The sequence below is a fragment of the Oncorhynchus mykiss genome, chromosome 11 (genome assembly GCF_057628025.1).
Source record: "Oncorhynchus mykiss isolate SJ-2025 chromosome 11, ASM5762802v1, whole genome shotgun sequence".
Lineage (NCBI taxonomy): Eukaryota > Metazoa > Chordata > Actinopteri > Salmoniformes > Salmonidae > Oncorhynchus > Oncorhynchus mykiss.
Genome location: NC_143032.1, coordinates 38,152,501 through 38,180,351, shown reverse-complemented (window position 1 = coordinate 38,180,351; position 27,851 = coordinate 38,152,501). Strand labels below are relative to the sequence as shown.

At 43.1% G+C, this 27,851-nt stretch overlaps 1 protein-coding gene across 4 annotated transcripts in view; it reads right to left on the bottom strand.

The window, feature by feature from the left end:
• LOC110535015 (transcription activator GLI3) overlaps positions 1-27,851 on the bottom strand; it is a 175,569-nt gene that overhangs the window by 30,540 nt on the left and 117,178 nt on the right. For all 4 annotated transcript variants that reach the window (XM_090190073.1, XM_090190076.1, XM_036935418.2 and 1 more), the window contains exon 5: positions 3,867-4,072. In XM_090190073.1, coding sequence (XP_090046199.1) covers positions 3,867-4,072 — 206 coding nt within the window. The remainder of the gene's footprint in view (positions 1-3,866; positions 4,073-27,851) is intronic.

The window sequence follows — 27,851 nt, the reverse complement described above, 5'->3', positions numbered from 1 at the left end:
AGAAAGAGAAAGACAGAGAGAAAGAGAAAGAGACAGACAGAAAGAGATAGATAGAGAGAGAGAGAGAGAGAAACAGAGAGAGAGCGAGAGAGACAGAGAGAGTGAGAGAGAGAGAGACAGAAAGAGAGATACAGAAAGAGAGAGAGACAGAGAGAAAGAGAGAGACAGAGAGAAAGAGAAAGACAGAGAGAAAGAGAAAGAGACAGACAGAAAGAGACAGAGATAGATAGAGAGAGAGAGAGAGAGAGAGAAACAGAGAGAGAGCGAGAGAGACAGAGAGAGTGAGAGAGAGAAACAGAGAGAGCGATAGATAGATAGAGAGAGAGAGAGAAACAGAGAGAGAGAGATAGAGAGAGAGAGAGAGAGAGAGGCTGAAAGAGCGAGGAAGAGAGACAGAGAGAGAGAGAGAGAGAGAGAGAGAGAGAGACAGAGAGAGACAGAGACAGACAGACAGAGAGGGGGCAGACATGCATGTTAGGTGAGATAATGACCTGTATAACACAGCAAGCAGGAGAGGCCTGCAAAACCTACAACCGCTAAAAATATATGTAATGTAGTGAGCACATTAGCAACACTATCACATATAGATTGGAAGAGAACAACTGTATGGGAAGCATGACTCTGAGGTAATGTACTACAGGTCTCAAATGTGATTCCAAGCTGCTTACTCAGAATTTACACAACTGTATGTCTTGGTTTTAAATGTATTGTTCATTCATGCAGGTATGCATATCATATTTCATCCTATGTTGTTTGCCAATGGGTAAGTGTGTGTGTATGTTAGGGGGTGTGTGTATGTGGAGGACGTGTGTGTGTCCCTGTCCCTCTCCCACCTCTGAATATGCCTCTCCTTACAACCTCTTCCCTTAGTTATAGAGCGCTATAAGTCCTTGAACCATATCCTAAAAATAAACATCTGGCATTGTGCTTCCATCTGCATATATCCCAACCAAGAAAAAGAGTGGGAGAGTGGGAGAGAAGAGAGAGAATAAAAGACTGACACTGTGGTTTTGGATGCATATATGGAATCAGTTCAGCCCCACAAAGTGTTTTCTTCCCATATTAAAGAAAGGAGAGAAGAAATAAATAAACAAAACGCAGGATGAAAAGATCTCCTCAGAAGGCCGGCCTGTATGCCTGGCAATATGCATCGCTGATTGGTTCAGAGAATGAAAGAAGAAATTTCCAAATTAATTTGATTTGGGTATTATGTCTTAAGTGGAGGGGGGAGTTTCTTAATTGTCTTTGTTGTTCCGCTTTAGCTTTACTTCTGCATTCAACCGTAATGTGCCTCATTCTCTATTTGTGCGAAGAAAGGGCTTTGCGGAATTTCTAAATCAGAAATGCTGGCATGGGTAGCGCCATCCTGGGGGCAAGGGGGGTGGGGAGCTTTCAGTGTGGCACTTGACATGGAAGAGAATCAGCTCAATGTGCCTCAGGAGTTGGTGGTTGGTGGGGCCACAGGGCCCTCCTTCAGAGCAACAATGGGATAAGAGAGGCAAGTAGTATATGACTGAACCACACCAGAGAAGAAGAGGAATGAGAGGGTGAGAGAGAGTGATGGGGGGAGGGGGGCAGAGAAAGCAAGAGGTAGAGCCAAAGAGAGTGAGAATGCAAACCACACAACGTCCAGCTGATTTTTACAATAGTTAGGAAGAGTGATCACAGCCGATTGTGAATAACCTCAATCTAATGGTGACACCTCATTGTTAATTTACAAAAGGCACAAAGAAAAACAAGAAACTGAATAAGAGATGAGAAACCATGAAGAAACCATGAAGAAACCATGAGAAACCCATGAGAAAGAAAGATTCTCTACCTCTATACTGTAGATGAAAAACAACGAGAGATAGGTGGTACTAAATCTCACCCGCTTCAAGTCTCCATACAATTCTGCTAATTAATTCAGCATTATTCAAATGTGTTCCAGTAAAAAAAATCTGTGCAGACTGAAAAGGGAAAAACCTATAAGCCCAATGATATACTAACAACATAAAGGCTGATAGGTTAATTAACTATTTGATCGCTAAAAATAGTAATTACTTGCCTCATTTCATAATTTAGCACATGCTGTAATAGGTTGATGTATCACAGAAAGCGTTTTGATGTAAAGCAACGCAAGTAGAGAATTTCCTTTGTAAAAGAGAACCTAGGACTAAAAAGATAGGTGTAATTCAAGTGCCCATTTCCTAAGGCACAGAGAGCAATGCATGTTGGGAGGAGCGGGAGACGAGGACGAGAAGTTCCTGCATAAAGGAAGTGGCCCCTTCTTTCCACCTCTTCATAAAGGCACTTGCGGACAAGGTACAGTACGAGACCAGTACAGCTCTAATAGGACCTCTAGCTGAGAGAGAGGTGAATGGAGGGACTTAGTTGGAGACCCTGTCTATGTCTCAAGTGGCAACATTTTCCATATATAGTGCATTACTTTTGACCCGAGTCTTACTGGTCAAAAGTATCGCACTATATAGGGAATAGGGTGCCATTTGGGACACAAGCTATCATGGCTACAGCAACAAAGTAGTTACAGTTCCCATGACAGTTGCCAAACCGCCTGAACTGAACACCACAAAATATTTGTGTTTAGTTTAGTATTATAACAACGGCATAACAATGTGGTCGTATAAATCTGTTAAACTACCTCAAATGCAATCACCTCAACTTTTCCTTGAGCAGAATGGAAACCAGCCAGCCAAAGCTCAGTCCAGCTGTGATTACAAACAGCCCCTGGGAGGGGTGGGGAAGGCTGGCCTTATTCAGTAATTGAGCTCTAGGCTTCAATTAAAGGTCCAGGCCAGGAGGCCGAAGCAGAGCAGCAGTGCTGAGGCTCTTTAAAAGCAGCACACACACAAGACTGTATCTCCAGACCCATTGTAATTGATTAACCAGTCTGTCTCCATCACAGGAACCAAAACGCTCCTGCAGGACAATGTGGATGCGTCCCAAATGGCACCCTTTTCCCTTTATAGTCCACTACTTTTGACCAGAGTAGAGCACTACATAGGGAATAGGGTGCCATTTGAGACACAACCCATATGCCCTTTAACCCTCCCTGGTCCTCCACCCTCCACCACCGACCCTGGCCTTGAACCTGAGCCTCCCTCTACGTCTGTCTGTCTGTACTGTACGTGACCGCCGCTCTATGATGCGTCCTCCAGAGGTCCACTGACATAATCCACAGATCAAAGAATAACCTCCCTCATGCAAGCCTCCCTACGCACACACACTCAGACATATACATGCGCAGTCACACATAAACACAGAAAGAGTCAGACACTGCACATGCTGCACACAGACTTGAAGAAAGTCACATGTGCACGTTCCAGACAGACACATGCACGCACAGACACACAGTTCAAATAAATGAATGAGGTCACCTCTGTCATGACCTTTGTTTGACATGAAGCACGTATTAGGGATCAAACCTAAAGAGATCATAACTGAACACTCTTATTGCACTAGCTGAACATATTGGTCAACAACAAAGTACATTATTATTCTTCAAAATGGGGACTGAGGGGCCTTAAGAGAGAGGGAGTGCACATCTGTGTGATACAGCACAACTGCATTGTATTTACTACAGCTAACTAGCTCTGGGATTTATGCTCAAGTGAAAGACAGATTACAGAAGAGTATGTAGTATGTTTATCTTATTCAACTCCATATTATGGGACTCTGTGTGCCTTAGAATAATACTTGACTGTATGGGGACTCATGAGAGGGCGAGTGCTTGTTCTGGGTCCCAAATAATAACCTATTCCCTATATAGTGCAATACTTTTGACCAGTAGTGCACTATATAGGAAATCGACAGACCCTGGTCAAAAGTAGTGCACTATATAGGGAATAGGGTGTGTGGGGACTTACCGTCTGCAGGGCTGAGGCCCCTGGCTGCAGAGATCATAGAAAGTGAGGGACTGGAGTGAAGTGAGCGGATGTAGTCCATGTAGGGGTTGATGTAGGGATGTGGTGGGTTAAAGGGTGACTCGGCCCCCACGGAGGGGTTCCGGTGGGGCGAGATCCGGATGAGGGAGATGTCGGAGAACGCCGGACTGCCGGCCAGCGAAGGAGGCCTACACAGACAAATGGGGAGAAAAAAAATAGAAGAAATAAGTACATACTGTATGTACAGTTGATCTAAGATCAGGTTCATTTCATGACAGAACCATTATATTTGAAAACTCAAGGTATTATAACAGCTTTATTGTAAGTAAAGAATAGGTCTTACGAAACTTGTAAAGCAATATCTGTCTATCCCACAACAAGAATTGTGAACCATACCAACACACAGTACCAGTCAAAAGTTTGGACACACCTACTCATTCAAGGGTTTTTCTTTATTTGTACTATTTTCTACATTGTAGAACAATAATTAAGACATCACCACTATGAAATAACACATATGGCATCATGTATTAACCAAAAAAGTGTTAAACAAAATATATTCAAAATAGCCACCTTTTGCCTTGATGACAGCTTTGCACACGCTTGGCATTCTCTCAACCAGCTTCATGAGTTATTCACCTGGAATGGTGTGCCTTGTTAAATGTTAATTTGTGACATTTCTTTACCAGAAACTTTAACATTTGTAACAAGCATATGGAATCATGTCGTGACCCAAAAAATTATTTTATATATTTTATGTTTCAGATTCTTCAAATAGCCACCCTTTGCCTTGATGACAGCTTTGCACACTCTTGGCATTCTCTGAACCAGCTTCATGAGGTAGTCACCTGGAATTCATTTCTATTAACAGGTAGGCCTTGTTAAAAGTACATTTTTTGAATTTCTTTCCTTCTTAATGCGTTTGAGCCAATCAGTTGTGTTGTGACAAGGTAGGGGTTCAGTCAAAACTGAACATTTCAAGACCTTTGAAAGTGCAGTCGCAAAAACCATCCTACGCTATGATGAAACTGGCTCTCATGAGACCGCCACAGAAATGGAAGAGCCAGAGTTGCATCTGCTGCAGAGGATAAGTTCATTAGAGTTACCAGCCTCAGAAATTGCAGCCCATATAAACGCAGTTTCCTGTTCAGAGGAGACTGCATGAATCAGGCCTTCATGGTTGAATTTCTTCAAAGAAACCACAACTAAAGGACACCCATAATAAGACGAGAATTGCTTGGGCCAAGTACACGAGCAACGGACATTAGACCTGTGGAAATCTGTTCTTTGGTCTGATGAGACCAAATTTGCGATTTTTGGTCCTTGTCTTTGTGAGGCGGTTGTGTGGTTCCCACCGTGAAGCATAGAGGAGGAGGTGTGGCTGTTTGGGTGGGCTTTGCTGATGACACTGTCTGTGATGTATTTAGAATTCAAGGCACACTTAACCAGCATGGCTACCACAGCATTCTGCAGCGATACGGCATCCCATCTGGTTTGCGTTTAGTTGGACTATAATTTGTTTTCCAACAGGACAATGAGAGTGATGGAGTGCTGCATCAGATGACCTGGCCTCCACAATCCCCCGACCTCAACCCAATTGAGAAGGTTTGGGATAGGTTGGACCGCAGAGTGAAGGAAAAGCAGCCAACAAGTGATCAGCATATGTGGGATCTCCATCAAGACTGTTGGAAAAGCATTCCAGGTGAAGCTGGTTGAGAGAATGCCATGCGTGTGCAAAGCTGTCATCGAGGTAAAGGGAGGCTACTTTGAAGAATCTCAAATATAAAATATATTTTGATTTGTTTAACATTTTTTTGGTCACTACATGATTCCATATGTGTCATTTCATAGTTTTGATGTCTTCACTACTTTTCTACAATGTAGAAAATAGTACAAATAAAGAAAAACCCTTGAATGAGAAGGTGTGTCCAGACTTTTGACTTGTACTATCCAAAATCTCTGTTCTCGACACAGCAAATGTGTACATTAGAACCTCAACATCTAGCTCAGGACACTGAAGTGAAGAATCAACTAATACTGTTTCCCTTTTTAAAATTGGCTAAGAGGGCTTGAAAACTTCATAATGATGGCCTTGAAGAGAAAGACCCTCCCTGGAGGATGAGGAGAAATCCACATCAGCCTAGACATTAAGAGGCTGGGAGATTAGAGTGAATTAGACCCTCATCTCATCCACTGTGGCTCCTCATAGGACAGGCCTGTCACTATGGTCCCCAGGCGAGATGAGAAAAGAGTGTGGGAAGGGAGTGGGGGGAGTGGGAGAGAGAGAGAGAGAGAGAGAGAGAGAGAGAGAGAGAGAGAGAGAGAGAGAGAGAGAGAGAACAAGATGAAGAAAAGAGAGTGAGTGAGCAAGTGAGTAGTAGCAGAGAGAGAGAGAGAGAGAGAGAGAAAGAAAGAGAGAAAGAAAGAGAGAGAGAGAGAGAATAATCCATCTAAAGTGAAGGAGGAGCCTGGCTCAGAGTTTGGCTTGGAGTGACCTTGAGCGAGGCCAGGGGACCGGAACAGCCCAATTACACCCTTGGACCCTGTCCCCAAGTCCCCTACCGGCCCCCACCAGCCCCTCTCGTCCCCTCACGTCCTTCCCCATCACAACCCCCTAATGAAAGAGCTCAGGCCAATAATGAACGCTGAGGAGCGGAAATACTGGAGCACACACACACACACAAAAACCCTCTTCTACCTCTTACTTTTCAACAAGCTTGCGCCAATTAACCCACAAGGACTACTATGAGGTGAATTTTAAGCACTCTTTTTCCTTCTGTTTGAGTGCATAGTCTCATAGTCTCTGTGATGCTGTAGCAGGTATGTATGGAGTGCTCTTGTCTTCTCAAGAGGAGTCATCTCTATTAAGGAAACAATACAAAGGAAGCTGATTGAAGTAAAGGTTGGAGGTTGGGAAAGAGGATTTTGGAGGGGGGGAAGCTCATAAATTGTTTAGTTTGGGAGTACAACCTAAGATGTTTCTGGACTAGCTGGACGCTTTAAGGAATTTCTCTTTGGGAGTCCCAAAATGTGTCCCCTTAAGGGCTCTGGTCAAAAGAAGTACACTATATGGGGAATAGGGTGCCATTTGGGACACAGCCAGAGTAGTAGCCTTGAGAAACAATGATTAGAGAGTGAATTAATCTAAATGAAACTGATGACTGATACCAGTGTTATCATGTTGACTATGACACTACCTCCATCCCCTAGCAGTGGTTCTGCACGTCTTCTATCCTCTGAGTCACGAGACACCTTCTCTGAGTAAACAGGGCACCCTTGTCCCTGTTCCCCTTCGGTGCACGTGTGTGTGTGTGTGTGTGTGTGTGTGTGTGTGTGTGTGTGTGTGTGTGTGTGTGTGTGTGTGTGTGTGTGTGTGTGTGTGTGTGTTTGTGTACAAGGGCAGAAGATAAGGCACCCACAGGCCACCATAGTACGCCTCATTTACACAGATCAACACAGCTGCTGAGTGAAACTCACTTTGATGTCACTGTCACATGGTGACCATTACTAAAAACAACTATCAGATAGGAGAACAACTATCAGATTAATTACAACAACAACAAAAACATTTTAAGTGAGAAGTAGGGATTGGTCTGAAGCTGAAAAGAAAAGTAATTCACATGAGCACCACTATGCCTATTCTACCCATGCTCTGCCAAGGTTGTCCAGCACACAGCTTTGACCTACTACAGAAGCTATGTTGGTATTGTACTTCAAACCATATGTAGGCAGGTTGTTGAGGATTCAAACCTTCTTAAACAGCCTAATTCATTCCACGCAGCAGTTCATTAGAGGAGGTGCTCCCACAAATAAGTGATTTGTGATTTGCATACACGTTAAAGTATTGGATTCTTCACAAACCCACTAATCCCATTCCACTACCGTCTCAAGCTTTTTTAATTATATGAAAGCAAGCTTTGCTTTTATACTTACAAGACCATTATGCCTGATTGAACGAGCTGTTTTGTCTTGTCGCAATGTAGTGCCTTCCTGTAGTTCCTTAAACCTTTATGTTAGCAATACATGTCATTGAGAATAAATAAAACATTGGTCAGTAGGTGCCCAACATAACAACAGGTGTTGGTGTGTTGGACACAGTCACTCATATACACTGAGTATACAAAACATTCAGTACACCTGCTCTTTCCATGACATAGATTATCCAGGTGAATCCAGGGTTTTTCACACTTAACAGTTACCCGTTTGCATCAAGAATGGTCAACCACCCTAAGGACATTCAGCCAACTTGACACAACTGTGGGAAGCATTGAAGTCAACATGGGTCAGCATCCCTGTGGAACGCTTTTGACACCCTGTAGAGTCAAAGCCCCGACAAATTATGGCTGTTCTGAAGGCAAAAGGCAAGTTGCTACTCAATATTAGGAAGGTGTTCCTAATGTTTGGTATACACTTCAATCAGTCTAGATGAAGGGGAAAAGACGGATTTTCAAGCCTTGAGACAATTGAAACATGGATTGTGTATGTGTGCCATTCGGAGGGTGAATGGGCATGACAAAATACTTAAATGCCTTTGAACGTATGGTAGTAGGTGCTACGTGCACCGGTTTGAGTGTGTCCAGAACTGCAACTCTGCTGGGTTTTTCACGCTTTCCACCACCCACATCCAACCAACATGACACAACTGTGGGAAGCATTTGAGTCAACATGAGCCAGGATCCCTGTGGAACACTTTTTTTTTATTTTTTTACCTTTATTTAACTAGGCAAGTCAGTTAAGAACAAATTCTTATTTTCAATGACAGTGGAACAGTGGGTTAACTGCCTGTTCAGGGGCAGAACGACAGATTTGTATCTTGTCAGCTCGGGGGTTTAAACTTGCAACCTTCCGTTTACTAGTCCAACGCTCTAACCACTAGGCTACCCTGCCGCCCCACCGACACCTTGTAGAGTCCATGCCCCACCGAACTGAGGCTGTTCTGAGGGCAAATCCAATATTAGCTTGGTGTATTTCATTTTTTTGTACACTCAGTGTTTTTACTGTACATTATTTAATAGCAGGACACTGTAAAGTCTATTATCCCCAGAAGAGTATGAATCAGGCTGTTTGAGAAGGTTTGAAATCGTAAGCAACCTGCATACACATTGCTTGAAGAACAATAGACCAATATAGCTACAGTACTAGCAGTAGCAGACACTGATTGGCTGAATACCTGGGGCGCGAGACGGTTGGAGGTGTCAACAAAGCAGCATGACAGAAATTCGATGCCAAGTTTTCGAACTACCGGTAGTTTCTTTGAGAAGATATATAAAGTGATCTGTGCATTTGAACAACTGCATAAATACACCTTTTGCATGTCAAAAACCGAATGACCACTGCTGCAAATGCTGACACTGTTTTGAACAGATTAGATCATACTATTTAGAACGAGTACCCAGCTCCCGAACGAACGAGTACACCAGGGAGAATGAAACAACCACACAAATGCAATAAGTGAAAACACATGATTTAACTGGGGTCTGGGGATAGCTAGTTAACATTGTGTCACAAAGCATGATGAGCTAGCCAGTTAAAGTTCATTTTGAAATAACTTCATATATCCGAGTTAGTAAGATGTGAGTTTAGAAAGACTCGAAATTGGCATGGGAGATAACTATCTAGCAAGCTTCCAGCTACCTATAGCTAGCTGCTTATCAAAAGTAGATAAGTGGTAATTTGACCAAAACATTGATAAAATATTTCTCACAATTTCTTAAAATAACTGTAGCTGGCTAATTAATTTGACACACCTGGTTTTATGCTGTTTTAGTCCAAACAACATGTCGCTCTGTCACCTACAGTAGAACCTGATAAACAACCTCAGGGGGAAACAATAGAATTAGCCATGCTTTTTTGTACTATCAGAGCCGCAATGAGAAAGTTCTAGCTAGTGTATCCCTCTGTCCCTAGACTCTCGTTGGATGTGGTTTATCAGGTCCCAGGCTGCTATGACTGTTATGATTATTTATTTACAAGTTCCTTACAATTTGCTTTAGCTCCATCTGTAACTGATAGAGCAAATTTAGTCATATGCTGTAGTAAGCTGTCTGGAGCGAAAAACTCATTGGGAGGAGGAGACTTGAGCAAACAAAGAAGTTCTAACTGAACACACATTTGAGCGCCCCAGGACGATCAATTTACTTGTTGCTGCTATACGGTAATGGATGCTATGAAAACCTGTTGACGCTCTTCCCCCTCATGGCAAATAGCCAGTGCTTGACTTGAGCAGAAGCTCACCTTAGCTGAGTACCGGTACCTCAAATGTATACTACTTGAGCTCCAGTTCCTCTTATAGAATATTAGCTCAAAAGTATTGTGGAGCTCCTGCATCTAAATATAAACAGTGCTGGCACCCTAAATTAGTACAGGAACCTATTTCAGTTAAGTCAAGCACTGCAAATAGCTAGCAAACACAACCCAAGCAATGTTCGCATGGCCTGCACAGGTTGCTGCTGCTGGCAGTCACTGAGGGCCAGAGTAGTAAGTAACTGAACAGCTTGTTTTTAACAATATATTTTTTACCTTTTTGGGATAGGGGGCAGTCCTGGATGAATAGCGTGCCCAGAGTGAACTGCCTCCTACTCTGTCCCAGATGCTAATATATGCATATTATTAGTATTGGATAGAAAACACTCTGAAGTTTCTAAAACTGTTTGAATGATGTCTGTGAGTATAACAGAACTCATATGGCAGGTGAAAACCTGAGAAAAATCCAACCAAAAAGTGGGACATCTGAGGTTTGTAGTTTTTCAAAGCTTTGCCTACTGAGTACACATTGATATATGGATGAGGTTGCACTTCCTAGGGCTTCCACTACATGTCAACTGTCTTTTGAAAGTTGAATGAGAATTCTACTATAAAGGAGGGGTTCATGAGACCTGTTTGAGTCAGTGGTCTGGCAGAGAGCCTCGGTCTCATTAGGCGCGCTCCTGACAGAGTTACCTTGCGTTCCAGTGCTTTTTCTGAAGACAGGAATTCTCCGATTGGAACATTATTGATGTTTTATATTGATTCCGTACATAGTTTGACATGTTTCTAAAGGACTGTAATGGAACTTTTCGAGTTTTTGTCTGGATGGATTACTGGGCTGAACACGCTAACAACAAGTGGCTATTTGGACATAAATTATGGAACTTTATGGAACAAATCAGTAATTTAATGTCGAACTGGGATTTCTGGGAGTGCCTTCTGATGAAGATCATCAAAGGTAAGTGAATATTTATGGTGTTGTTTCTAACTTTGTTGATTCCAAAATGGCGGCTATTCCTCTGGCTGTTTTGGGTTCTGAGCGCAGCTCTCAGATTATGCTTTTTGCGTAAAGTTTTTTTGAAATCTGACACAGCGGTTGCATTACGGAAAGGTCTATATTTAATTCTGTGAATAACACTACTTCTTTTATCAATGTTTATTATGAGTATTTCTACTAAAATCACCGGATGTTTTGGAATCAAAACATTACTGCACGTAAGGCGACAATGTAAACTGAGATTTTTGGATATAAATATGCATATTATCAAACAAAACATACAGTGGGGCAAAAAAGTATTTAGTCAGCCACCAATTGTGCAAGTTCTCCCACTTAAAAAGATGAGAGAGGCCTGTAATTTTCATCATAGGTACACTTCAACTATGACAGACAAAATAAGAAAAAAAATCCAGAAAATCACATTGTAGGATTTTTTATGAATTTATTTGCAAATTGTGGTGGAAAATAAGTATTTGGTCAATAACAAAAGTTTATCTCAATACTTTGTTATATACCCTTTGTTGGCAATGACAGATGTCAAACGTTTTCTGTAAGTCTTCACAAGGTTTTCACACACTGTTGATGGTATTTTTGGCCCATTCCTCCATGCAGATCTCCTCTAGAGCAGTGATGTTTTGGAGCTGTTGCTGGGCAACACGGACTTTCAACTCCCTCCAAAGATTTTCTATGGGGTTGAGATCTGGAGACTGGCTAGGCCACTCCAGGACCTTGAAATGCTTCTTACGAAGCCACTCCTTCGTTGCCCGGGCGGTGTGTTTGGGATCATTGTCATGCTGAAAGACCCAGCCACGTTTCATCTTCAATGCCCTTGCTGATGGAAGGAGGTTTTCACTCAAAATGTCACGATACATGGCCCCATTCATTATTTCCTTTACACGGATCAGTCGTCCTGGTCCCTTTGCAGAAAAACAGCCCCAAAGCATGATGTTTCCACCCCCATGCTTCACAGTAGGTATGGTGTTCTTTGGATGCAACTCAGCATTCTTTGTCCTCCAAACACGACGAGTTGAGTTTTTACCAAAAAGTTCTATTCTGGTTTGATCTGACCATATGACAGTCTCCCAATCTTCTTCTGGATCATCCAAATGCTCTCTAGCAAACTTCAGACAGACCTGGACATGTACTTGCTTAAGCAGGGGGACACGTCTGGCACTGCAGGATTTGAGTCCCTGGCGGCGTAGTGTGTTACTGACGGTAGGCTTTGTTACTTTGGTCCCAGCTCTCTGCAGGTCATTCACTAGGTCCCCCCGTGTGGTTCTGGGATTTTTGCTCACTGTTCTTGTGATCATTTTGACCCCACAGGGTGAGATCTTGCATGGAGCCCCAGATCGAGGGAGATTATCAGTGGTCTTGTATGTCTTCCATTTCCTAATAATTGCTCAGTTGATTTCTTCAAACCAAGCTGCTTACCTATTGCAGATTCAGTCTTCCGAGCCTGGTGCAGGTCTACAATTTTGTTTCTGGTGTCCTTTGACAGCTCTTTGGTCTTGGCCATAGTGGAGTTTGGAGTGTGACTGTTTGAGATTGTGGACAGGTGTCTTTTATACTGATAACAAGTTCAAACAGGTGCCATTAATACAGGTAACGAGTGAAGGACAGAGGAGCCTCTTAAAGAAGAAGTTACAGGTCTGTTAGAGCCAAAAATCTTGTTTGTTTGTAGGTGACCAAATACTTATTTTCGACCATCATTTGCAAATAAATTCATAAAAATTCCTACAGTGTGATTTTCTGGATTTTTTTTCCTCATTTTGTCTGTCATAGTTGAAGTGTACCTATGATGAAAATACAGGCTTCTCTCATCTTTTGAAGTGGGAGAACTTGCACAATTGGTGGCTGACTAAATACTTTTTTGCTCCACTGTACATGTATTGTGTAACATGATGTCCTATGAGTGTCATCTGATGAAGATCATCAAAGGTTAGTGATTAATTTGATCTATATTTCTGCTTTTTGTGACTCCTATCTTTGGCTGGAAAAATGGCTGTGTGTTTTTGTGACTTGGCTCTGACCTAACATAATCGTTTGTTGTGCTTTAGCTGTAAAGTATTTTTGAAATCGGACACGATGGGTAGATTAACAAGATGTTTATCTTTCATTTGCTGTATTGGACGTTAATGTGTGAAAGTTACATATTTCTAAAAAATATTTTTGAATTTCGCGCACTGCCTTTTCAGCGGAATGTTGTCGAGGGGTTCCGCTAGCGCTAGAAAGGTTCAATAGGAAAATTAAACATTTACCACACATTTATGAGAATTTAAAACATAATCCATATATTGTTTTTAATAAAAATATTTGTACTTATTTTTTCAACCAATCACAAGTGGGGTGCTGCCCCTAACGTCATAATGGGCGACCTGCCTCTGTTTAGTAGGTCAAAGCTGTGTGCTGGAAAACCTACGTAGAACATGGGTGGAGCTCATGATTTTCCAGCTTCAGACCAATCTCTACTTATCATTTAAAACATTGTTTTCCATGGTTTTTTCACCAGAAGGTTATTACACAAAATTGTACTATACATTTCCATATGGAAAAGGTGTCTTTATAAAGCGTAATTTGCGCCTTAAATTATGTTTTTAAAAAAAGGATGTGTTTTATCTCACACAATTTATTACCCTTCAACTGAAACTTCCTGAGGCTACCAGGCCTACATGTGCACAATGATGTGTCAAATATTATATTTAGTTCAATAAAGAGTTGCACACTCTCTCTATATATATAAACTCCCAGTAATGTATTGGGTAAAACACTGGTGTCTTTGTACACTCTAGGCATTCTCTCAACCAGCTTCATGACGACATGTTCTTCATGTCAGGCAGATCCTTCAGCGCCTCCTGGAGAACAAATTGTTTGCGAAAGCCGAGAAGTGTGAGTTCCACCGCTCTACAATCGCCTTTCTGGGATATGTCCTTGCTGAGGGTCCAGATGGATCCTGGAAATGTGAAAGCAGTGGTGGATTGGCCTTAACCTACGTCCAGGGTGCAGTTGCAACGTTTCCTAGGTTTTGCAAACTTCTACTGCCGTTTCATTCGGGGTTACAGCACCCTGACGGCCCCCCTCTCAGCACTCACCTCCCCCAAAGTACCGTTCACATGGTCTCCAGCTGTCGACAAAGCCTTTGTGGAGCTGAAGCATCTGTTCACAACAGCACCCATTCTCATCCATCTGGACCCGTCTCATAAATTTGTGGTTGAGATTGATGCTTCTGATGTTGGAGTGGGGGCCATCCTGTCCCAGCGATCTGCCCAGGACCAAAAGCTTCACCCCAGTGCCTTCCTGTCCCCATCGTCTCAATCCTGCAGAGAATAGCTATGACGTAGGCAACCGAGAACTCCTGGCAGTTAAGATGGCGTTGGAAGAGTGGAGGCACTGACTGGAAGGAGCAGAACAGACATTCTTGGTCTGGACCAACCATAAAAATGTGGAATATCTCCGTACAGCCAAGCGTCTTAACTCCAGGCAGGCCCGGTGGGCTCTCTTGTTTACTAGATTCAACTTCATCATTTCCTACCACCCAGGGTCCAAAAATGTGAAGCCAGATGCTCTCTCCCGCCTATACAGTTCCTCTGCCACACCCTCGGTCTCCGAAACCATTATCCCTACCTCATGCCTTGCAGCCACAGTGGGTTGGGGTATTGAGACCCTGGTTTACAAGGCAAAACGCTCCCAGCCTGGACCTGAAGGGGGCGTAGCTAACCGGCTGTTTGTCCATAACTCAGTCCGGTCCCAGGTCCTGGAATGGGCTCATTCCTCCAAGCTAACCTGTCATCCAGGTTCCCGCCGTACCTGAGCATTCCACCGACAATGTTTCTGGTGGCACACAATGGTTCCTGACGTCTCTGCCTTCATCGCCCCATGCACGGTGTGCGCACAGAACAAGACTCCACGGCAATCTCCTTCTGGCCTTCTTCAGCCACTACGGGTCCCTCATTGTCCCTGGTCCCATATCTCTCTGGACTTTGTCACTGGGCTTCCCCCGTCTGATGGCAACACCGTCATTCTGACAGTAGTGGATCGGTTCTCTAAGGCCGCTCCTTTCATCCCTCTTCCCAAACTTCCCTCTGCCAAGGAAACAGCCCAGCTCATGGTGTAGCACGTCTTCCGGAACCATGGACTCCCAGTGGATATGGTTTCCAACCGGGGTCCTCAATTCTCATCTTAGTTTTGGAAGGCATTCTGCACCCTTATTGGGGTGTCGACCAGCCAATCCTCCAGATTCCATCCCCAATCGAACGGCCAGTCAGAGCGCGCTAACCCAGACCTGGAGACCACCCTAAGATGCCTGGTCTCAACCAATCCAACTACCTGGAGCAGTCAACTGGTCTGGGTGGAGTATGCCCAGAACACCCTTCCCTGTTCTGCCACAGGACTCTCCTCTTTTGAGTACTCCATGGGGTATCAGTCTCCTCTCTTCCCAGAACAAGAACTGGAAGTCAACCTACCCTTGACCCAGATGTTCGTCCGCCACTGTCGACTTACCAGGAGAAGAGCTCGGGTAGCACTTCTCAAGACCAACTACCGGTATCGTCAACAAGCGGACCACCGCCGGACTCCCCGCTATCGCATTAGGCAGAGTGTATAGCTGTCTACACGGGACCTACCCCTTCGGGTAGTCTCGCAAACTGTTCCCCTGTTTCATTGTTCCGTTTCCCATCCCTAGAGTCCTTAGTTCCACTGCTGTCTGTCTCTTGTTACCCCGTGCTCTCCGTATTCACCCTACTTTCCATGTATCTAAGATTTCGAAGATTTTACGGAGTTACAGTTCCTATAAGGAAATCAGTCAATTGAAATGAATAAATTAGGCACTAATCTATGGATTTCACATGACTAGGAATACAGACATTCATCTGTTGATACCTTACAAATAAGGTAGGGGTGAGGATCAGAAAACCAGTCAGCATCTGGTGTGACCACCATTTGAAGAGCACACTTCTCCAGCGTACCAGTGGCCATCGGTGGTGAGCAGTTGCCCACTGAAGTCGGTTACAACGCCGAACTGCCGTCAGGTCAACACCCTGGTGAGGATGATAAGAATGAGATGAGCTTCCCTGAGACAGTTTCTGACAGTTTGTGCAGAAATTCTTTGGTTGTGCAAGCTCACAGTTTCATTAGTTCTCAGAGTTGCTGGTTTCAGAAAATCCCACACTTTACACCTACTTATATGTATCTACCTCAAATAACTCATACCCCTGCTGTAATGAACACGAGGGGAGACAGAGAGCTGGTTTCAAGCGCAGGGCGTAGCAGGTGTTTATTGCAAAGGACCACAGGAGGAGGCAGGTAGCTGGGTCCAGGGGCAGGCAGAAGGTCATTCACAGGGGGTCCCAAAGGGCAACAGTACAGGCAGGGAAAAGACTAGTAACTTAGTCCGGGAGATCAGGCAATAGGTAGGTAATCCTAAATCCGGCTAAAGTACAGGCAGGGAATAGGAGAAAGGAGTCGTTAGTGAGGCAGGATTTAAAAAAATGATTTACATGAGTAAATCACGGGAAACCCAGCGCTCCGAAAGCTGTGTCACAAAACAAACAATACCTCACAGTGATGGGGTCCACAGAACTGAACTAAATAGTGTGTGATAATGACATACAGGTGTGTGAACAGGTGATTAGAATTGAGTTGATTGGGATCTGGAGAGTGAGCTGCGTTCAGGGGATCTATGTGTTTGAGAGTGTGAGCTGGAAAGTGGGCTGGAAAGTGAGCAACGTTCAGGAGATCTACGTGTTTGAGGGTGTGAGTTGGAAGCAGACGTTACACCTGCACATCAACTCGGTACTGGTACCCAGTGTATATAGCCAAGTTATCGTTATTCATTATTTATTTATTCCTCTTATTATTATCTTTCTATTATAATGATCTCTGCGTTGGAGGGAAAGGCCTGTAAGGAAGCATTTCATTGTTATTCTACACCTGTTGTTTATGAAGCATTTGATTTGATTTACAGCTAAAGACAAGATCAATTCACTACCCCTAGTACGCAAGATATGCTGATTAAAAAAATTATTGCCACCAAAACTTTATTAACATAAATCGGTCTCCCTTTCACATCTCTCCCAAAGATGATCTAATGCCTCAGCGAACTGATTCTGTCGGTGAATCTCAAACCATCCCCTTACCCCTGCCAAATCGCTCTGAGGGCCCTCTGTTCTCACATTTTGCCGACGAAACTCCAAGGGGGACTTCGAGAGAGAGGGGAACAATAAACCCATCAGCGTCGGGAGACCCTCCTGACTTTTAAATAATAAAACAAGTATGAAATTCAAATGAACAAATTCCCCTGTAATTTTACAAGATATAAACCTCAATAACAGTTTAAACATTTAATTTGGGGGGTATTTCATATGTTACATGTGTCAAGTCTCAAAATCAGACACAAACAAATGCATGTGACATATAATTAGGCATGTCTCTCCATTCTTTTGTATGAAATTGCACAAGTCCAAACATATCACAGTGTATGTTGGGATAGCACTTTGCTCTGAAGCCTGCAGCCTTGCAGGGTCGGTCGACGTGGCTATCTGAGTCTAATTAGCCCTTAACCCTCGATAATTTTCACTCCCTCAGCTTTGGGACACTTGTGCAAGTGGCGGAGGCATTCGTGAACATGCAAATCAGGGGCAGAGTAGTGACAGGAAGGGGGTGATTTGTGATTCAGCCAGAGTGTGAATAGGGCTCCCCCTCTTGTCTCATGAATGACGTCATCACTGGTTAAAGAGACAGTGCGCTCTTTTATAAAATAAGCTACTTCAATGCAAATGTTGTTTATCAGTACAGTAAAATCTGTCCCAAATGGAAGGGAAACAGATTGTGATCTGTAGCCCCATGAAATGAGCCAAAACAAGCTCAACTCAATGCTTGCACATACTCCAATTGAATATGAATTCACCTGTACTGTGAATGAACCTAGGCTATATCTTGATTTAGCCAGTTTATCAATAGAGATTTATCATACAAATAAATGATTACCATTATGTTGTTATGTAGTTATATTGGTAAAAACAAAATCAAATTGATTGTTTATTGTATAATTAATGAATACATGGCTGTCTGTGAAAAATGTTGATGTAAGAACATTCAAATATAATGATACTGAACTCAAAAGATGACCAACAATTGAACAGAGCAGTAGCTGAGTTTATCTGTCTGGATCAAGTGCCATTCTGTGACTTAAGCTAATACGCCTTATTTTTTTGCTGTGGTATTGTTTTGGTATTGAGTATAATGATAATCATGATAAGTTTTGTGATAATAAACCTGGTATCGGTTTCAAAGTCAGAATTCTGGTATCGTGACAACACTATATTCCATTTATGACTCTGGTAAAAAAAAAAAAAAAGTAGTGGCCTATTTAGGGAATAAGGTGCCATTTGGAATGTATTCAGAGAGTCCAGAGGCTAGCTAACTACCATTACAAAGACACAGTACAGAACCATGGTCACTTTAGCTCCCAACACTTCCTACACCCTCCATCCATCCTTCCATCCACCAGAAGAAATGTGAAGAGGGAGAGAGAGGTGGGTTAGCTTCTTGTGCTCCCAGACCGGATGAGAGAGGAGCAGAGATCAGTCAGGTGTCAGAGGCCTCTCCTGGCCCGGGTTGACAGCGTTTCCCCTCCCCTGATTCCTCCATCCCTCCTTCCCCGCCAGCCCTCCCTGCCACGGCTCTGAAAGTCTAAACCAGAGGGGAAGAGAGGGGCTCCTGACAGTGGAAATAGCAGACGCTTTAAAGCTCCAACCCTTTCACTGTGATCAAAGAGACCATGGCTACACAGAGCCTGAGCCAGCCCAGACACTGAGCAGAGAGAGAGGAGAGTGAGAAGGAAAGACAAGAAGGGAAAGGGAGAGAGACAGAAGGGAGAGAGACAAGGAGGGAGAGGGAGAGAGACAAGAAGGGAGAGAGAGAGACAAGGAGGTTAGAGGGGGAGAGGCAAGGAGGGAAACGGAGAGAGACAAGAAGGGAGAGAGACAAGAAGGGAAACAGAGAGAGACAAGGAGAGAGACAAGAAGGGAGAGCGAGAGAGACAAGAAGGGAGAGAGACAAGGAGGGAGAGGGACAAGGAGGGAGAGGGAGAGAGGCAAGGAGGGAGACGGAGAGAGACAAGAAGGGAGAGAGACAAGAAGGGAGAGGGAGAGAGACAAGAAGGGAGAGGGACAAGAAGGGAGAGGGGGAGAGGCAAGGAGGGAGACGGAGAGAGACAAGAAGGGAGAGGGAGAGAGACAAGAAGGGAGAGAGACAAGGAGGGAGAGGGACAAGGAGGGAGAGGGGGAGAGGCAAGGAGGGAGACGGAGAGAAACGAGAAGGGAGAGAGACAAGAAGGGAGAGAGACAAGAAGGGAGAGGGAGAGAGACAAGAAGGGAGAGGGACAAGGAGGGAGAGTGGAGAGGCAAGGAGGGAGACAGAGAGAGACAAGAAGGGAGAGGGAGAGAGACAAGGAGGGAGAGGGACAAGGAGGGAGAGACAGGGGGAGTGATGGGAGGGATAGTGAGAGAGAGGGGGGGGGGTTAGAGACATGGGAGGGAGATACAGGGGGAAAGGGAGTGAGAGAGACAAGACACACACAAGGAATGAGAGAGAGCAGGACTCCATGAGCCTTCACTACTGAGAGAAAGTGTGTGTTTGTGGTCTGAATATAAAAGAGAAATCGCCAGAGAGTGCCTGTGTACGCACATATGGAAAGCAAAGGGAAACAGTTTGCTAGAGTATATGGTAACTTCTAGAAGGTCCTTTGGGAGCTACTGACAGCAAGAAATCATAATCAGAAGTCAAGCCAGTAATAACATTGTTCTGTGTGGCTACATGGTTTAAATAAAGCAGCAGTAGGTATTAGGAATTGTGCACATTTACAGTAAGAGTAACGTTTACAGTAAGAGTAACATTTACAGTAAGAGTAAAAGTAAAACCTGGTTTGAAATATATGTATTGGTTTATTGGCTTATGTAAGGAAGGGTTAATGTGTGGTTTAGACAATCTAATGATTTCAAAGACAAAGCAATATGATTTGAGTGTACTTGTAACTCTAAGGGACATCTATAAACACTAAATAAACCCTTATCCTACCATTAACCTTCATGTTGTGTTTGTCTCCTGCCACCGCAGTGACGAAACCATCTGCCACACCCTGATCTGTTTCACCTGTCGTTGTGATTGTCTCCACCCCCCTCCAGGTGTCGCCCATCTTCCCCGTTATCTCCTGTGTATTTATACCTGTGTTCTCTGTTTGTCTATTGCCAGTTTGTCTTGTTTGTCAAGTCAACCAGCGTTTTTGTGTCTCAGCTCCTGCTGTTTTCAGTCTCTCTTTTTCTCGCCCTCCTGGTTTTGACCCTTGCCTGTTCTGACTCTGAGTACACCTGCCTGCCCCTGAGCCTGCCTGCCTTCCGGTACCATTGCCCCACCTCTGGTTTACTTATCCCTGCCTGCCTTGATCTATTGCCTTCCCCTGTTGGATTATTAAACCATTGTTAATTTGATGTTGTCTACATCTGGGTCTTAACTTCATACCTGATACCATCATCCTTTAGAACAGGGTTTTGGGAGGGGATTTTCATTTTTGGTCAAAAAAGATCACCAGGAATTCAGCTAAAAAATAGAAATGTATTTCCACTCATAAAAAAATTAGAAAAATTTGATCATGTCTCAATGTAATCAAGGTATGAAATTATTGATATTATCCAATTTAACCTCTTTTTGGGTTTAGTTGTGGTCAATTTGCAGTGTACAAATTATTATATTTATGTTCCAGCCCCCCGACTATCCGCTCCGACCAAGATTGAGCCACGGCTGAATCTTGTTGCTTACCCCTGCTTTAGAATGTCTCTCAGACACCCCTACTGAACTTCCTCATTCCTGATGAGTTGGACCGTCTCCTCTCCACCATGCCTGAACAATAACCCTGCATGTGTGTACTTGTGTTTAGGGGCACCTATGGGGTTGCCAATCGTGCCGGGGTCTAACTATGCCCACCTGGCGCTAAGAAGGGGGGCTGGGAGTTCTGTGACCCCTTACATCAAAGGGTTGGCTGGGGGGGGGGGTTCTATTCATGGTCACATCGACAAGGAGGAATCACTCTCTATGGTATAGATAGTTCTGGGCGTGTGCAAGGATGTTCTATATATTTTACACGCTACTGTTGTCTATCACTGGACACAGGAAGCTGTGTGGAGATGAGGGGGAGCGCTCGATATCTCTCTCTCACAAGCAGACACACACACACACACACACACACACACACATCGTTGTCTTGCTAGGAGAATGCACATCTCAGCAGGCACGTACGATACTCTATGCTATGACGAAGATAACAGGTGTTGTTCAACAGGAGGCAATGAGTGTGACAGGCTCAAGTCATAACAACCGGGCCCAGGTGTCAGACACACACACGCACATACACTCAAAGAAAAATGCACGCACGCAAACACACACAAGTAAACACACTCCTGTGAACACGGCGCTCCGACAATGTGAAGTCACAAACCTGTGAGAGCAGTGTCAGTGAGATGAACAACCCATGGGTCATACTCAGTGTTTCACATTTCACTGGATATACAATGAGTGTACAAAGCATTAAGAACACGTAATCATTAGGGAGGAGATGCAAACCCAACGTTAGATCAGTGTCTACATACTTACTGTACTGTGTGACCTTGGAAATTACCATGGAGTAAAATGGCAGGCAAGGTCAACTTGTAGTACCACACACTTTTCAGCTGTCTTTAAAAGCCCCTATAGCACTGTTCCAAATTATGGCAAAACACTATTACCATGCATGAGTGTATGAGCCTTTTTAAAGAAACATTTATGTTTCAGCTTGATTCTCTGCAGGCTTTTCACAGGCTGTTTGGAAAACCATTTCCAGACCGTAATTAAACTTAATTTCAGCCATCGAGATAAGGATGTCTACCAAAGTAAATCAACAAAGTGTTCACAAAAAAAATGAAACATGAAAGTGAAATCATACAAAATGAGCCTGCCTTTTTTCATATAATTTCAAGTGGGCTTGGAAGTTCAGGCAACAAACATGAGACCAATGTCCATTTTTATGCTCCTCTTTCGTACTTTACGGTTCATTGCAGTTCGATAAATGTGCTCCAAGTAACACCGAAGTATCCACTCTCTTTCATTTCACTTTTCCAAAAAGTCACACTAGGTTGCTCTCGTTCAAAGTGAGAGTCAACAGTAAATACAGGTGGACTTAACCTTTTTCACAGGGTTTGTTTGAGTTCCTCTGGCATGCCCCAGGCTACAGAGAGGAGAATAGGGGACTCCTGGGTGTTGAAAGAAAACAGCTTCAGAAAGAGGAGAGCAAGTACACCTATTGCCAGCACATCCTCTCAGAGAATGTCTCCATAGCCCCTGTGTGTTACAAACGCACGTACGCAGCACACACACACACACACACACACACACACACACACACACACACACACACACACACACACCACACACGCACACACACACACACACACACACACACACACACACACACACACACACACACACACACACACACACACACAGTGCCTTACACAGTGACAGAGACTGACACCTGCAGACAAATAGTGTCAGGTATCCTCTACGCCCCATAGCCTCACTAACCCTTCTAGCCTGTAATGAGTTGTGGTGTTGGGGTTGGAGCCAGTCGGTCGGGGAGTGTGTGTGTATGTGCATGCGTGTGTATGTGTATATCCCATCCTAAGTGAGAGAGGAGAGGGGATCCAGAGGTGAACGTAGCCCAGGGCTGATAGGGCAGCGGCGTATCAGTGTACTGGCTAGAGAGAGAGCCCCGTGAACCACCTCAATTTACTCTGTCACAGTGGGCCTCATGAAATGAACCACTGCACAGACGGACTCAATCAAATCACAAACAAAACACACAGCGACCAAGAAGGAGAGTCCCGCTGCTGGAGAGGGCTATTCCTTCAGACAGAAAGCGAGAGAAAGAGAGGACAGGGAGATAGAGAAAAGAGGAAAAAGAAAGAGGATTTATCAGGTTAAAGGCTGAGTGCAGTCAAAAACGTGAAATTCTCTGTGTTTTACATACAGTGCCTTCAGAAAGTAGTCAAACCTCTGGACTTTTCCCACGTTTTGTTGTGTTAAAGCCTGAATTCAAAATGTATTAAATTTAAAGTGGCATATATATATTTTTTTGAATTAAAAATGAGAAGCTGAAATGTCTTGAGTCAATAAGTATTAAAACATGATCAAAATAATTATGTAACAAGACACATAATAAGTTGAATGGACTCATTCTGTGTGCAATAATAGTGTTTAACATGATTTTTGAATAACTGCCTCATCTCTGTACCCCACACATACAATTATCTGTACGGTCGCTCAGTCAAGCAGTGAATTTCAAACACAGATTCAACCACAAAGACCAGGGAGGATTTCCATTGCCTCACAAAGAAGGGCAACTATTGGTAGATGGGTAAAAAAAAAAAGCAGATCTTGAATATCCCTTTGAGCGTGGTGAAGTTATTACTTACACTTTGGATGGTGGATCAATACACCCACTCACTACAAATATACAGGCGTCCTTCCTAACTTAGTTGCCGACAAGAAAGGAAACTGCTCAGGGATTTCACCACGAGGCCAACGGTGACTTTGAAACAGTTACATAGTTTAATGGCTGATAAGAGAAAACTGAGGATGGAGCAACAACATTGTAGTTACTCCACAATACTAACCTAATAGAGTGAAAATAAAAGAGGCTTGTACAGAATAAAAATATTCAAAAACATGAACTTTTTGTCCTGAATGCAAAGTGTTATGTTTGGGGCAAATCCAATACAACACATTACTGAGTACCAGTTTCCATATTTTCAAGCATAGTGGTGGCTGCATGTTTATGGGTACGCTTGAAATCGATTGTTAAGGACTGAAAAGTTTTCCAGAAAGACAATAACCTAAAACACAATACCAAATCTACACTAGAGTTGGTTACCAAGAAGACAGTGAATGATCCTGAGTGACCGAGTTACAGTTTTGACTTAAATCGGCTTGAAAATCTATAGCAAGACTTGAAAATGTTGGTCTAGCAATGATCAACAACCTATATGACAGAGTTTGAAGAATTTTGAAAATCCACGTGTGAAGCTCTTAGACTTACCCAGAAAGACTCGCTGCCAAAGATGAGTCTACGATGTATTGACTCAGAGGTGTGAATACTTATGTAAATGAGATCTTTCTGTACTTAATTTTCAATACATTTTCTAAATTTTCTAAAAACATGTTTTCACTTTGTCATTATGGGGCATTATTGTGTGTAGATGGGTGAGAAAAAATATATTTAATCTATTTTGAATTCAGGCTGTAACACAACAAAATGTGAAATAAGTCAAGGGGTATGAATACTTTCTGAAGGCACTGTATATTTCCACACTACGAGGTTGGAATAATACTGTGAAATTGTGAAAATTATGATAATGCCCTTTTAGTGTAAGAGCTGTTTGAAAAGACCGCCTGAAATTTCAGAACGTTTTGGTGGGATGAGTTTTGGCCTGCCTAGTGACATCACCGGTGACATCATCAGTGACATCAACAGGCAGTGCATTAGTTAATTGACCAATAAGAAAGAGAGTTCCAAACCTCTCTGCCAATAACAGCTAAATTTCATTTTTCCCTTCCCACTCAGACCACTCCCAGACAGTCTTAGCAAATTTCTTGCTTGAGAAATTGCTCTTTGCTAAGAAGCTATTTTTGTTGCCTTTTGACTATTTTCATTGAAATCAATCACAGTAAGGTACTTAATTGTTACCCATAAATGATTTGATATTGAGATTTAAAAAAAATGTCTGCATTGGACCTTTAGAAAAACATAATTGTCCTCTTCAAGAACTGAAAAAAGAAATCCATCAAATGTTTTCTAATATATACTCCTGTTAGGGGAGAAAGAGAGAGGGGGAAGGAAAAGAAAGCAAAGACTGGTTAGAGGAGGCAGGCAGGCGGCAGGGGCAGGTGGGAAAGTCAACACACACAGCCTACTTTATTCTTACCATTTCATCCATCTTGCTGGAGTTGTACTAATAAAATGTCAAGTGGAGTTGCCTGATATTTAATCATGAACGGGCTGAGCTGCATAGTGGTACCCAGCCCCAGCACCACCGACCCCGCAGCTCTGGCCCCAGCCCAGGCCACAGCCCCGGCCCTTGACCTTATCAGGGTCTATGTTGGTTAAGTACAGGGGCGGCGGAGGATTCCTGAGGCTCATCAGGAAGAAAGACGTTTCACACACATACACAATCTCACCCACTACAGTAAGGCGCACACATAGCACATCACTAACATCAAAAGGTTCTCTATAAATGATATATTGTCTTCAGAGTGGTTTGGTGCATTAAATATAGTTATTAGAGTATGACATAGATAGAGATAAGAGAAAGTGTTCCACCGGGATGCTGGCCATGACTGTGCTTCCCACAGTTGTGTCAAGTTTGTTAGATGTCCTTTGGGTAGTGGACCATTCTTGATACACACAGGAAACTGTTAAGAGTGAAAAACCCAGCAGTGTTGCGGTTCTTGACACAAACCGGTGCGCCTGGCACATACTGCCATGCCCCGTTCAAAGGCACCCCATTTAAATATGTTGTCTTGCCCATTCAACCTCTGAATGGCACACGTACACAATCCATGTCTCAATTGTCTCAAGGCTTAAAAATCCTTCTTTAACCTGTCTCCTCCCCTTCATCTACACTGTGACATAAGGGATCATAGCTTTCACCTGGATTCATCTGATCAGTCTATGTCATGGAAAGAGCAGGTGGTTCTTAATGTTTTGTATACTCACTGTATATCCAAATTTGGCTGAACTTTCCAGTCTTCCAGTCCAATTTAATTCAACTTGCATCTCTCATTTATTAAAAAAGCGATCTCTTTTGGACACACAAAATGCAACCTACTGACAAATACACACAGACAGAGCAGCACCAAATGCTAGTTGCATTCCTTTTAACAGTTCCGGCACCCCGCAGCTGTGTGCAGGACTGTGCCGCTCCCGCTGGATGATGCGTGCAGAGAGATACTTGACACGCTGACCCCTCTTCTGAGAGAGTGAGGTATCATGGAAGTTGAAGACAGCAGAGATGGGCTCTGTCTGTTGCTCATTCCAAACAGTTAAGGTCCAAACCACAGTGTGAGAGATGAAAACATTCTTCTCACACATGAATAATGGACTTCAGATTTGATTGGATAAGAGATAACACGGTGCTCAAAGAATAGAGTAGCCGTATGTGAGTGTGATTAATATCCTTAGTGAAGGAGGTGAAGGAAGAAGAAGAATTACAAAATGCCACGATAGCTCATAAGAGAGAATGAGAATATATAAAGGGCAAAACAAGGAGGAGTGAAAAGGAGAGAAGGAGAGGTAGAGTCAGTGGAGGAGAGGAGGTAATGATCTCATTTCCTTCACCGTTAAAGCTGTCAATGGCCTTCAGAACAGTTTAACAAATGTTAAACAAATGTTTTTTTTAAATCGACAACATGTGGTAATATTATACATGGTTACCTTTATGTTTCCCCCCATTTACTTAAAGCTTGACGAGGGGAGATATGGAGGGAGTGGACAGAGGGGGAAAATAAAGTATTTCTAGCAAAAAGCAGGCAGAATTTACGACCCTGTTCCCTAGATCTCGTTACTTGCTGTAACTGGCCCCCAGAGTGAATTCCCAGGGCCCCGAGCCCAAGTCGGAATAATGGAAAGTCAACATTTTCTACACTTTCTTCTGACGGCCCACCGGGATGGTTCTGCCTGCCTCCACAAAGCAAGGGTCTGAGTCCCAACACTGACTACCGACTGCACTCTCTCTTCAATCACATTATTTTGACTCACTTTAAAGTGGCAATCTGTACATATTTTTTTGCACTTTTAAATGAATTAAATATGCCCCTATTGCCATGAATTCTGATTAGAATCCCAGACTGCCCCTTTAACCTAACAACAATTATTAACTAAATAGTAGGTTAGTATGCCGACAGACATGATATAATTATATTTGTTGTGTTTTCTTGAATGCAGAACTCTGTATAGCAATATCTATTTTCCAGTTTTCTTTTTACAAATGCATGTTACTATATATATATATATTTTTAAATGAAAATAATATTCTAAGATGAAAAAAACATCAAGAAACAAACACACACATGAACCTCTAGGCCAGTAGAAAGGTGGGAGGGGCCTTTACAAAGCCAATTAAGCGAAGGCACTGATGTGACAGCTGGCCCCTCCCACAAACCCATTACCCCCTTCAATCAACAGACAGGCCTCTGGGAATGCATTCATAAAGCATCTCAAAGTAGAAGTGCAGTTTAGGATCAGGTCCTCCCTGTCCATATAACCATATTCCTTATGATCTAAAAGGCAGAACTGATCCTAGATCAGCACACCTACTCTGAGAGGTTTATTCATGAATTCTGGGATATACTGAGGTCTTGCTTATCAACAGCATTACCATAATCAATATTTAATATTAAAGTCAATTAGCCAACATTTGTAATGTCAATAATGTTGGTAAATGCAATTTAAAATTTTAAAACAGAGGGCCTGTAAAAGGTTTAGAGCATTTATATAAAACACTGTGATAATGGTGACTTGGGAATAATTTAAATGTCAATTCAAATCATAATAATAAATCACTTTCATCATTGACATTTATTTTATAGCATATAAACGGTTCATACACTTAGGTTATACAGTTACAATTGTATCTGCATTTTAT